The sequence below is a fragment of the Miniopterus natalensis genome, chromosome 2 (assembly GCF_054644295.1).
Source record: "Miniopterus natalensis isolate mMinNat1 chromosome 2, mMinNat1.hap1, whole genome shotgun sequence".
Classification (NCBI taxonomy): Eukaryota; Metazoa; Chordata; class Mammalia; order Chiroptera; family Miniopteridae; genus Miniopterus; species Miniopterus natalensis.
In genome coordinates this window covers 141,193,845-141,207,213 of record NC_142082.1, presented here as the reverse complement: position 1 = coordinate 141,207,213, position 13,369 = coordinate 141,193,845, and the positions used below count along the sequence as shown (strand labels likewise).

Here is a 13,369-nt window from a genome sequence, read left to right as displayed (position 1 = left end):
ATGAACTGTCCCCCTTGGGCCAGATGGGCACATATTATGTACTCTGCTTGCTAAACTGAAAAAGTCACAATAGTTAGAAGATATACCTCTGCCTTTACAGATCTCAGGGTCCAGTGAGAGATACTGATATGTGAACAAAAAATGACGATACGATGTAAACTGCTCTAAAAGAAGGCAGTACAAAGTGTTGTGGAGACACACAGTAAGGAAGGATAATTCTATTTGAGAGAGCTAAATGGGGCCATCTTCAGAGTGGAGGTGATATTTGAGCTGGACTTTAACATATTAAAGTCTGGTGAAAAAAATTCACTTGTTGGAGAAGAGAACAAAGAGCAATTCAGGTATAAAAAACAGTACATGCAAAGGCAGAGACGCAAGAAAAGTTGAATCGTTCAAATAGTGAATTCGCTTGTGACTGGAGCATGGGGTGTAGTTTGATAAAACAGGAGATAAAGCTGGAGAGGCAGGTCCGATCCCACTGTGTGCATACTAAGCACATTTTCTTTTCTCCCGCGTCAGAGTTCTCAGTTTTGAAATAACCTCTGGGCCCATTTTGAGCCAGTACAGCTATACAGGTGTCTCCCAGTGACTCTGGAGTCTTGATCTAGCTTATGCTCAAGTGTTCTACTGGCTTATATCAAGTGTGTGAATACTACCTAATGTGAATGTTAGCCCTTAGAGTGTTCTAATGGACACCCCACGTTTGGAGCCAAAGATCAGAAGGAGTGGCAGTAGTCTGTGATGACAGTGGCACTGTCGTAATCACAGCATTTATTGAGTACTTACTCTGTGCCAGTCACTGTATAAAGGACTTTTTGTGAATTTTCATTTAATCTTCATAATATCCTGATAAAGTAGATACTATCAGTCATTATCCCTATTTTATCAATGAGAAATCTAAGCCATAGAAGCATAAGTTGCCTAAAATCATGATAGCTAATAGGCAACAGAGTTGGGTCTTGAATCCAGGGCTTGTGGCCTCAAAGCCTCTAAACCTCTCTGCTCTGGTGCTCTGAAAGAGAGAGGAGGGTGAGAATAGATGCTAGAATATGAATACAGTGAATCGAGGGGATAATATGCTTTACATAATAAACCTGTATTTTGCTCTACCCTAGAGCAGCTGTAGTCTATGTACCCTAAAAGGGTAAAGGGGAAGAAGTTCAAAGGCAAACTCATATTGAAGGACAGTGAGGAAGAGTGGCCATGTAGGAGGTTCAGAGCTGCCCTGCCTTGGGGAGCAGCATCCTGCTGGCTCAGCGCTGAAGCAGATGCACAGTGCTGCTGCTCTGCCAGGTATGGCTTCCTTGAGCAGGATGTGGGCAGGAAGGGTGCCAGCTGCTCCAAATGTGGTTGGAGGTCATGGGGTTACAAGGTCAAACCAAATGAGAAAGTGTATGCAGAAGCACCTGGAAAGCTGTAAAGCCACAGACTGATGTAGTGCTAGCATTATCTTCATCAAGCTTAAATCGGAGGCGGGGAAAAGACCATAAAGAGCTGTGTGATCTCTGAGGCATATGCAGGGGCTTTGCTTTTTTCCAGAGTTAAAGGGATAAAGTAAAAGAGATTCCTTGATTGGTCTGCAGATAGGATAAGGTGACCTGGTATGGTGAAAAGAGTTCAGGGCTAGATACCAGGTGACCTGGACCCTAGTAACTCTCCTACTCCTGCCCACCAACTCTATGCTTGGTTTCTTGTCTGTAAAGTGAGGAGTTGGATTTGATAAATTTTGAAGCTCTTTATTTATTTTTAATTTAATTTAATTTTTTTAACCCTTACCTGAGGATATTTTTTTCCACTGCTTTTCAAAGAGAAAGAGAGAGAGAGAGAGAAACAGAAACATTGATGTGAGAGAAGCACATCGATTGGTTGCCTCCTGCATGCACCCTGACCGGGCAGGGCATTGAGCCTGCAACCAAGGTACGTGCCCTTGGCCAGAATTCAACCTGGGATCCTTCAGTCCAAGAGCTAACGCTCTAACTGGCTAGGGTGTACTTTTGAAGCTTTTTAAAACTGCAATATGGTATGATAATTAAAAGCATAGGCTTTGGAGTTACATTACCTTAGTTCAGTTCTAAGTTTCACCACTTAATAACTTTGTAGTCTTAGGCAAGTTATTTTACCTTCCTGCCTCCATATCATCATCTATAAAATAGTACTTATCTCACGGAGTAGTTGTTGTGAAACAGTTGTTGTATAATGCATCTGAGTAGGGTGTTTGCCACAGAGTAAACGCTTAATACATGTTAAATGTTATTATTTCTCTAAATAGACTCATAGGTAAAATTATCAATGACTAAAAGGAATAAGAACATAAATATAGGATTTAGGGATCTCTCTTGCTCAATTTTCAGTATAGTGGAATAGAGAAGTCAGCTAAAAATTACAGGGTTAGGCAGTTCTAGATGTTAAACAGTTAAGATCTAGGTTGCAAACTCTAGGAGACAGTTAAAAGTCAGTGTCAATGACAGTTATAGCAAGATAAACTCAGAGGATATTGGTTCCCAGCTGTCCTCTGGGAGATTAGCTACATCTCTGAGCCAGTACGTCTTCATTATAGCCAGAAGGTCATTAGATACCTGTAGGTTACCTTTGCCCTAATTGAGATGATGACTTCTCCGGAGAGGGAGATCTTGTTTGAGTGGAGAGCCATTCTCCTGGGCCATGTGTCCCACAGCAAACCAGGGACTGGATAATAAACATTTCTCTAAGAAGCTTTCTGTTCTGTGATACATTCCACCCTTGCATTGAATACTCTTCTCTCTAATGTCTTCATATTTATTATTTTAATTTATACTTTTTGTATGGTTAAAAAAATTATTCCCCTCTTGGGGTGAGTGTGGGGAGATGCTAATAATAAGTTGGCTCCACTGCAGTACGTGGTAACTGTGTATGTTCATTGTATTGCATTTGCAGTATGCTAGGATTTGTTTGGTGTGTATGTGAATGTGCTTGTAACTGGCACAATGTGCTTGTAACTTGTACAATGTCCCTCCCCTTATGTGGACCCCGAAGAGAATACATCTTAGCCTGTGTTAGCATGGCAATGCTCCTCCATCGTGTGCTCCAAGGCCCACATTGCTAATTAGGAATGAAAAGCCTGTGCTTTTCAGAAGGCTCATTCTATGCCTGCATGACACATTTATTAATACTCTATGCCATAACTCGTTAAGAGCTGTTCCACTGCTTTTAATGGGCCTTGTGCTCGAACACATTCAAGGGCTGTTGTTATAAACTGCTATTTCCCCTTGGGCAGTAAACCACAATCCAATTTCAATTTCCCTTTTAACTCATTTACTTCACAAAGATCTAATTTAAGACAGATTAGGTAACATATTGTTGGACTTTATGGGCACCAAGTGATTATTGCTTAAGAAGTATTCTGTAAGGATCCAAAGCTTGCTTTTCTTCCCAACTCTTTCAGGACTTGAAAGGATCTGGTGTTGGAGCACAGTATTGAAAGGGATGAATCTCCTTTTCTGGATTCTCACCAGCAGTTTAACGATGATTACCAAGATTTAATCAGCTATGTGTATGGCTTAAAAATTCTTTTATGTTTTATTTTTAAAAGTCAGGCCATCACCAATCATCCCTATTCATCTGTCTCCCATATTCACTGTTCTGCTGAGATAAAAATAGGGGAAATAGGGCAGGAACAAGCAGCTTTTGGTGCAGTTCTGCCATGGGACTGCTCCCTGTTGCCCCCTGCCCACATAAGTATAGTTGTCAGTATAGTATTGAACACTGTTGACCCTGGACTTGGCAGAGATTCAGATGAAGAAGCTAAATAACTAATTCAGGAGAGTTCTACCAGGATGTAATGTGAAAGAATAAATAATGGCCCGACTGGGCATGGCTCAGCGGTTGAGCATCGATCTATGATCCAGGAGATTGCGGTTCAATTCCTGGTCAGGGCACATGCCCAGGTTGTGGGCTTGATCCCTAGTGGGGGGGTGCAGGAGGCAGCCCATTATTGATGTATCTATCTCTCTCTCCTTCCCTCTCTCTCAAACCAATAAAGATGTATTTTTAAAAAAAGAATAAATAATGGGCTTTCTCCTCAAAAGTATGGTTTGCTACTTTGTTGCACTTAATCTTGGATGCTTCTGTGTATTTTCTAAACCATAAAATCATAGATGTCAGAGCTGGAAAGGACCTGGGCACACCCAATAAGCAGCCCTCTCTCATTTTATCAATGAAGAAAATGAGATCCAGAGAGATGCAATGGCTCACCCAGGCCATACAGCTAGATTGAGGCAGGTGAAAGAGAGCCCAAGTGTTTTAGGACAATGTGACCTGAGAGATGGGCTGGTGGTTCCCAAATCCTGGTGAGCACAGATTTCTCTGTAGCATATTGAATCAGAATCTCTGGAGTGAGAGTTGTGAATCTGCATTTTTTAAAATTGATTTTAGAAAAGGAAGGAGAAAGAGAGAAACATTGATGTGAGAGAGATACATTGATCAGTTGCCTCCTGTACGTACCTGGACTGGGGATCAAACCTGCAACCTAGGTATGTGCCCTGACTGGGAATCGAACCTAAGACCTTCTGGTGCACATGACGACACTCCAAGTAATTGAGCTGCACTGGCCAGAATGTGAATATGCATTTTTTTGAAAAAGCTGCTCAGATCATTCTTAATGCAGCTAGTCTCACCTCGATCGGGAACTGGTATTATGTATACCAGGGACCAGCCAACTCCAACACATGGGCTGGATGAGCTCTGCCATTTGTTTTTGTATGACCCATGAGCTAAGAAGGTTTTTGCATTTTTAAATGGTTGGGGAAAAGTAAAAAAAATAATATTTTCTGATGTGTGAAAAGTATATGAAATTTAAATTTCCTTGTCCATTAAAAGGTTTTATTGTATCACAGCCATTCTTATTTGTTTATATATTGTCTGTGGTTACTTTTGCACTACAGTGGCAAGGTTGAGTTGTTGCAACAGAGACTATATGGCCTGCAGAGCCTATGATGTTTACTATCTGGCCCTTTACAGAAGAAGTTTGCTAATCCCTGATATATACTATTCTATTGCATACAAGCACCAGCATTAAAAGGGAGATTCCTAAGCTTTGAGTACTTGTGTCATTCCAAAAACCACCTTGCTTTATGCAAAAGATTCAGTTATGAAAAATTGCATATAAGTAAGTGTATGCAAATCTAATTATTTTAACAATAATATATGTTTTATTGTGATGCACCTTGCTACTTTAAGTATAAAGAATTTACCTTTATTTCAGGAGGTTTAGCGTGGACTAGATATTTTATTTCTCTGAATAGAAAGAGATCTCCTGTTTTTATACTTGATGAAGATACTAGATGTAAATATTTGGAAGAGAGTGATGATAAACTATTTTTATTCTATGTGCAGTATTCAGTACCTAAATTGATTATGAAGTTTCTACTTTACACATAAAATGTCCTTAATAAAGCCTTTATACTTACAAAACCATAGTTTTTAAATTCACTAATGATAACCTAGTTTCCCTCAGGATCATCAGTCCCCTTCTCACCAACTCATCACTGTACTGATTCAGAATCGTTGCTACCTCCTAGGTTTTTTTTTCTTCGACCAAGATCTAACAATTTTAATTTTTTAAATACTCAGAAACCTAAGCATATATGTTCTTTTTTATAGGCAAAAGGAAAGAAACCATTATTTGTACAGTTGATCCTGGAAAATATATGGAGTTTGTATGATGCTGTCTTTTAAATGCCGTCTTTTAAAGGCTAATGTCTTCCTTTTCTTTTCTTCTTGTCTTCCTTTTTTCTCACCTTAGACATATAAGCATTTGTTCATTAACCAGTCAGCACTTATTGAGCACCTGCTCTGTGCCAGGCACTGTGCAGGCACTGATTCTGTGATAGAAAATATTCTCATTGGTACCCCTAGACCTATCTTTCCATCACAACCAAACTAAAGACAAGAGAAATAGAAAGTGCATAGTAGACTACCTTTTAAAATCTTTTGCCTGTCTTCTGAGGCAGGCCGGTGATTTTGCAAAGGTCTGGTGGTTTTTAGATCCTTGGGACATGGGCCAGTGCTTTCATTGTTGCTTAGGCTTTTGTGTAGTGGACCCCGGGGGCTCAAATTTCTCATTCACCAGAGAATCCATCCCCCACACCAGTTTCATTCTCTGCCATATTGCCACTAAATTGCCTCTCAATCTGGCACGGTAGAAGCTGTAAAGAGACTCTAAACTTGGCATAATGTACTGCTCTTTGCTGCATGACCTTTGATAGGTGGTGTCCCTCTCCTGAGCTTTTGTAAAATGCATAGAGGATAATAATCCCTCCTTCACCCATGCTTCACAGGAATATTATGAGGTTGAATGAGGAGGTTATTTAAAAAGCTTGGCATTTTCATAGATGGAGTTGCTATAGAAACGCAGGGGGATCAGTACTTCAGAGAGGGGATTTTGGGAAAGTCCTGGGCTCTTTGTTTCTTTGGGAAGCCAAAATATGGAAGAGTCATAGCTTAGCCCTTGACCTGTTTTACCCTAACCTCAGGTCTGTTCTTTCCTCTTGCTTTTAAGATTAGGCTTTCCCTGCAGCAGACCCCAGCAGAGCCAGTACACTAGGGATGGTGCATTGAGCATTTCCAGAATGTATATGGCTCAATACCAGCACTGCTTTTCAGTTAGGGAGAGGATGGCATTGACTCTGCCAGATTAAGAAAGAAAGGAATAGAAGATGAGAGAAAAGGAATTTTTTTTTTTTAATCTGCCAGCAACTGTTTATTGGGAGCTTATGGGTTGAGTGTTGTATTAGAATTGTGGGACGAAATGTGAGAGTGGTTCCTGCCCTGTAAGAGCTTAAAAACTAATTTCAGGGGTAGAGGGGCGGTAAAAAAATAAAAGCTTGAAGAGTAATGAAAGACACAAATTCTGAGTATAATGAGTTCAGAAAAGGGAGAACTCAGAATACATGGAAATATACCATTATAAAGTGGGAACTCAGCCTGGCCAGAGTGGCTGAGTTCGTTGAGTGCTATCCCATGCACCGAAAGGTTGCCAGTTTGATTCCCAGTCAGGGTGCATACCTCAGTTGCAGGTTTGATCCCCAGTCGGGAAGCATATGGAAAGCAACCCATCAATCAATCAATCAATCAATCAATCTCTCTCTTTCTCTCTTTCTCTTTCTCTCTCTCTCCCCGCCCTTCTGCGCTCTCTCAGCGTGTCCTCACGTGAGGGTTTAAAAAGAAAAAGTGGGACCTCAGTCCAGCCCTGGCTAGGTGGCTCAGTTGGTTGGAGTGTCATCCCATACACCAAAAGATTGCGGGTTCAATTTCCAATCGAGGCACATACCTAGGTTGTAGGTTTGATCCCGGTCCAGGAACCTATGAGAGAAAACTGATCGATGTTTCTCTCTCTCTCTAAAAAAGTCAGTGGAGCCCTAGCATTTGGCTTAGTGGTTAGAGCGTCAGCCCTAGGACTGAAGGGTCCCAGGTTCTATTGTCGCCAAAGTGACGTACCTCGGTTGCAGGCTCAAGCCCTGGTTCTGGTCGGGGTGCACGTGGGAGACAACCAATCAACGTGTCTCTCTCACATCGATGTTTCTCTCTCTCTCTCTGAAAAGCAATGTAAAAAATATCCTCGGTGAGGATTAAAAAAAAAGTCAATGGAAATATATCCTTGGTTGAAGGGGGGAAAAAGTGGGACCTCAGTCCAAATTCAAAATAACGCATACCTCTGTAAGAAGGAGGGCAAGTATTGGAGAGTAGTGCAGAAAGGAGCACAGTTGGTGAGGCATTATTTCATAGGCCAACTACTGGACAAATATACGTAACATAAAATTTACCATTTTTAAGTGCACAATTCGTTGGTATTAAATATATTCACCATGTTGTACAACCATCATTTCCAGGACTTTTTCATTATCGCAAGCAGAAACTCTGTACCCATTAAACAGTAACTTCATTCCCCTTACCCTAGCCCCTAGTAAGCTCTATTCTACTTCCTGTCTCTATGAATTTGCCTATTCTATGTACCTCATATAAATGGAATCACGTAGTATTTGTCCTTTTGTGTCTGGTTTATTTCACTTAGCATTTGTTGTAGCATATATCAGAATTTCATTCCTTTTTTAAGACTGGATAATATTCCACTATATGGATATACTGCATTTGGTTTATCCTTTTTTCAGTTGATAGACATTTGGGTTATTTCCACTTTTGAAATGTTCTGAATAATGCTTTTATGAGTATTTACATATAAGTTTTAATGTGAACACCTGTTCTCAATTCTCCTGGGTGTACACCTAGGAGTAGAATTGCTGAGTCATATGTTTATATAGTCTGTGTTTCACTTTTGAGGAAGGAACTCCCAAACTGTTTTCCAAAGTGGTTGCATCAGTTTACATTCCTATCAGTAGTATGTAAGGGTTCTAAGTTCTTCACATCCTTGACAGTACTTGTTATTTTCCATTTTTTAAAAAAATTATAACCATCCTAGTGGGTGTGAAGTAGTGGTTTTATTTGCATTTCCCTAATGGTTAATGATGTTGAACATCTTTTTATCTGCTTATTTGTCTCTTTACTGTTGAGTTATAAGAGTCCTTTATTTATTCTGTCTTCTAGACCCTTACTAAATACATAATTTGCAAATATTTTCTCCCATTCTGTGGGATGTCTTTTCACTTTCTTGATAGTGTCATTTGTTGCACAAAAGTTTTGAAGTTTGATGAAATCCAGTTTATCTCTTTTTTCTTTGATTGCTTGTGCTTTAGGTGTCACATCTCTGACACTTGTCAAATCACACCTCTGTTTTCTTCTAGCAGTTTTATAGTTTTACCCCTTACATTTAGGTTTTTGATTCATTTTAGTTAATTTTGTATAGGGTGTGAGGCAGAGGTCCAAATTCATTCTTTTGCATGTGATTACCCAGTTGTCTCTTTGTTGAAGAGACTGTTCTTTCCCCTTTGAGTTATCTTGGCATTCTTGTCAAAAATCAATTGACGGTAGATGTAAGGGTTTATTTCTAGTCTCTCAATTCTATTCTTTTGATCTATATGGCTATCCTTTTGTTAGTACCAGTCTTGAATACTATAGCTTTGTATAATAAGCTTTGAGATAGGGCACTGTGAATCCTCAACTTTGTTCTTATTTTTCAAGATTATTTTGGCTATTCTGGTTCACTTACATTTCTATATGAAATTTTATGATCAGCCTCTTAACTTCTGCCAAAAATGGCAGTTAAAATTTCTTTTTATTCATTTGGATGCTATTGTAAATGGAGTTTTCTTAATTTAATTTTTTTGTTTATTGCTGATGTACAAAAATACAACTGATTTTTGTATATTGATCTTGTGTCTTAAAACCTTGTTGAATTTGTTTATGAGCTGTAATAGTTTTGTGTGTACATATTCCTTAGGATTTTCTGTATGCAAAATCATTTCATCTGAAACTCAAAGTAGTTTTACTTGCTTAATTGCCTTATCTAGAACATCCATTTTATAATGTTAAATAGAAGTTGGGAAAGTGGACATCCTTGTCTTGTTCCTGATCTTAGGGAGGAAGCTTTCAGTCTTTTACTATTAAGTATGATTCTAGCTGTGGATTTTTTTTATAGATACCCTTTATTAGGTTAAGGAAATTCCCTTTAGTGAGTATATTTATTATTGAAAGATCTTTCCACTTTAGTGAGTGTATTTATTATTGAAAGGTTGTTGGATTTTGTTAAATGTTTTTTCTGCATCTATTGAGATGATCATGTGGTTATTGTCTTTTATTATATTAACATTATTGTATTACATTGATTGATTTTCGTATGTTAAAACATCTTTATATTTCTGGGATAAATCCCACTTGGTCATGGTGTATAATCCTTTATAGATGCTGCTGGATTCAGTTTGCTGGTATTTTGTTGAGGCTTTTAGCATCTGTATTTATAAGGGATATTCGTCTATAGTTTTCATTTCTTGTCATGTCTGTCAGTTTTGTAGGAAGGTAATACTACTTATAGAATGAGTTGGGAAGTGTGCCGTTCTCTTCTACTTTTTGGAAGAGCTTATGAAGGATTTGTTATTATTTTCTTTAAACATTTGATAGAATTCATCAGTAAAGCCATCTGGTCCTGGACTTTTCTTTGTGAGGGTTCATTTTTTTTAATGGAAGGCGCAGAAGGCTATTTATAGTACAATCCTATTTGAAAGAGAGGGGAAGTTGTTTTAAGGCTGTATCTGTGTGCTTATGTTTACAAAAAAAAGTTCTGAAAAGATACACGAATGGCAAAGGTTACCTTTGAGTAATGCGATGGAACTTTCAGTCTTCTGTTCCTTTTTAAAAAAAAAAAAAAATGTGCACATGTATTGCTTTAAATTTAAAAAACACAAAACTTGACAATGGCTAGCATTTGACCCTTTGCCCTTCCGCGCGCACAGTGAGGTGGCAGGGCTGTGTGCTGGCCTGTCTCCTTGGGAACGCGGTGGGCTGGGTTCCTGGCCGCCTCAGCTCCCGCCGGCCGCTCCCCTTCCCCCGTTCTGTCCTCCCTCAACCGAATTACTTGTCGGTTCCCGCAGAACAGCCCGCAGCTCTATGCTGCTGAGCCTTTGTACGTTCTGTGCTATTCCCGCTCCTTGCCGCTCCTCCTCCCTTTACCTCACCAATTAATATCTCTTCGTCTCTACTTACCCTTTTAAACCCCTTCCAGATACTCGTTACCTTCCTTTGTGAGCAGCTCTCTCAGCTCACTCTTCTCCTTTTCATTCCCCATCCAAGGGGGGGAAATATCTTTCTTCCGCTGCTTGTCATACATTTGTGCATATTTTTGTCATGGAACTTTGTATTTACCCTGCATCATAATTACTAGTTCACACATGTCTTTCCTAAAAGTAAAATTTTATTCAGTTTTGTATCCCTGGAGCCTAGCTCAATGCTTGGCACAAAATAGATGCTCAAGAACACTTTAATTGAACTGAATTCATGAGATAAGAAAAGGCACTCTGGGTAGAATGAGCAAGGTGAGCAAAGGCCCAGGTCATGAATTTGTAACATGAACTAGCTTGTCAAGACGGGAAGATTCATACTGAGAAATATGGTTGAATGGTTTTGGCAAGGCTGATAATGGAGACTCTTAAAAGCCAGATAAAGCAGACCTGGTAGGTAAATATCGGTGGAATGAAGAACTCTTCTCCCTTCCTTCATGTCTTTGCTCCAGTCTCTCTTCTCCGTAGGCTTACCCTGACCACCTCCTTTAAAACTGTCACCTCCCCATTCACCCATCTCCTTTTTCCAGCATTCCCGATCTCCCTTTCTCTGATCTTTCTCCGTTTTCCATTGCATATATCACATTCAATATAACTTACTTTTTTGTTATGTTTTTTATTTATTGTCTCTCTTCCTCTTTGGAATATGAGCTTCCCAACCAGGTTAGCCTTGTTCACTGATGTTTCCCAAGCAGCTAGAACATTGCCTGACATATAGTAGGCACTCAGTAAACCTTTGCTGAGTAAATGAATCCTAAATTAATGAACTTTAATATCTTGTCCAGAGCTGACATAGATAGCTTAAGTATATAGTACAAATGCCTTGCTTCTGAGAGAAATAAGTTTATTCTGTAAAACTGCTAAAATAATGTCCTCTATTTGTAATATAATCTTGGGCAGGGCTTAGGGGAGGGAGGTTAGGGAAAGAGGTATATTGCCTTAAAGTTTTTTTGCCTTAGAAACCAGATTGGGAAGTAAAAATTATAAGTACATTTGAATTATTTCTTGTTTAGAAAAATGTTATTTGTGTGGTGATTAATTCTAATGCTTTAATAATTTCTCTTTTTCTTTCTCCACAGACCTTTGTAGTATTAAACAGAGGGAAAACTCTCTTCAGATTTAGTGCCACGCCTGCCTTGTACATTTTAAGTCCTTTTAACCTGATAAGAAGAATAGCTATTAAAATTTTGATACACTCATATCCTTTTCTGCAAATGGGAGTGAGGATAGCAATTGCATGGTTGCAGTTGCATGTTTGTGATTTGTGACAACTGAGTTGTATATTAAGTATTTTACCAATAGTGTTATTGACTGTCCCACCAGTTAGAGGTTTAGGAATGAATGTCTGCCCAACCCTGAGCTGTGAGCTTCAGCGAATTCTTTTTTCTTAGGATGATATCTTGGGAGTCTGGAATTTTGTTGGTATCATTTAGAGGGACAAATTAAGTGGTAAACTTTCACTGAAGTCTTACTTTTAAAGTACTCAGACTTTAGTAATTTCATCCTGAGGCAGATTATTCAGGTTTTTAATGTATTAAAGTCCAATATTAGAATATTTTGAAAGCTATTTCTTGAATTACAAATAGTTGAATGAATACTTTAGAGATCTGTCTTGAATATTTTTGATTTCTTGAACAGTGAGCTTAGAAAGTATCTGAGATCGTTTCTCAGGTTAAATGGCCCACTGATACAGAGGTTTAGATTTAGATTTAGATTGTAAGATTGATACGAATCTTTTCTGGTATTTTTATTCCCCTGAGATGGAAAATGCCAATTTATTCATGTGGCCTGACTTTTACAGCTTATTAACGTAGGAGAGCATATGACAGATGAAAAGTTATGTGATGGGTGTAGCATAGTGACCTTACACTCTCATGGTTGGTATTTAATTTGACAGAACTTAGGCCCATGCTTCAAAGCGTATTGTATCCTCCAAGTAGGATGAGGAAACGAGCAGTTGCAACTTGGTAAATTGGTTTGCTAAGCTCTCACAAGATTTTATTAACTCTAAGAATTTAGCAACCTGGTTCTGAAATCTGTGGTTTATAAGCAACATAGTTCTGAAATCTGAAGTTTACAAAGAAGTAAATAATTCACAATGGATGTCTTCCCTTTTTATTGTATCAGGAGATGGAGTATTTTTTCTCTTCTAACCAGAACATGTTGTTATTCCCTGAGGAAAAATCAGCTGCAGTGAAGAAAAATCCAGCTATATGAAGTATTTTTTCTTTTTAAAACTTCATGAGTAGAGTGAAGATGGTGAATGCCATTAGCAAGAGAGACTGAATTAGCAAATGAGATACAACTTCTGTGCTTGTTAAAGTGACAGATTGCATTTGAGTAACTCATACTGACCTAAAGCAGTTTGATTTTTCTCAGTAGACAAGAACAGGAAGGGCAAGAAAGGTCCTGGATGAAACTGAAATGGCAACAAAGTACTATCCATGCACATTCCTGGGCACTTTCAGAATGATCAGATGAATTTGTCCCATTACCTAATTCTTAGGAATATGGTGGTGTGGATGCCCTTGAAATCCTTACCCAACATGCCACAACAGGTTTCCCAAATTGGACAAATTCAGCATACATTGGCTATTGCCTTGCCCCCAAAAACAGTTCTGCCCTTTTGGAGGACTGAGGGGCGTAGTGGACCCTTAATTATATGT

The 13,369-nt window shown here is 38.9% G+C and overlaps 1 protein-coding gene across 1 annotated transcript in view; it reads left to right on the top strand.

Annotated features, from left to right (window-relative positions):
* SCN8A (sodium voltage-gated channel alpha subunit 8) overlaps positions 1-13,369 on the top strand; it is a 114,543-nt gene that overhangs the window by 14,967 nt on the left and 86,207 nt on the right. Inside the window, exon 2 of the mRNA XM_087814664.1 lies at positions 11,783-11,902. Coding sequence (XP_087670790.1) covers positions 11,783-11,902 — 120 coding nt within the window. The remainder of the gene's footprint in view (positions 1-11,782; positions 11,903-13,369) is intronic.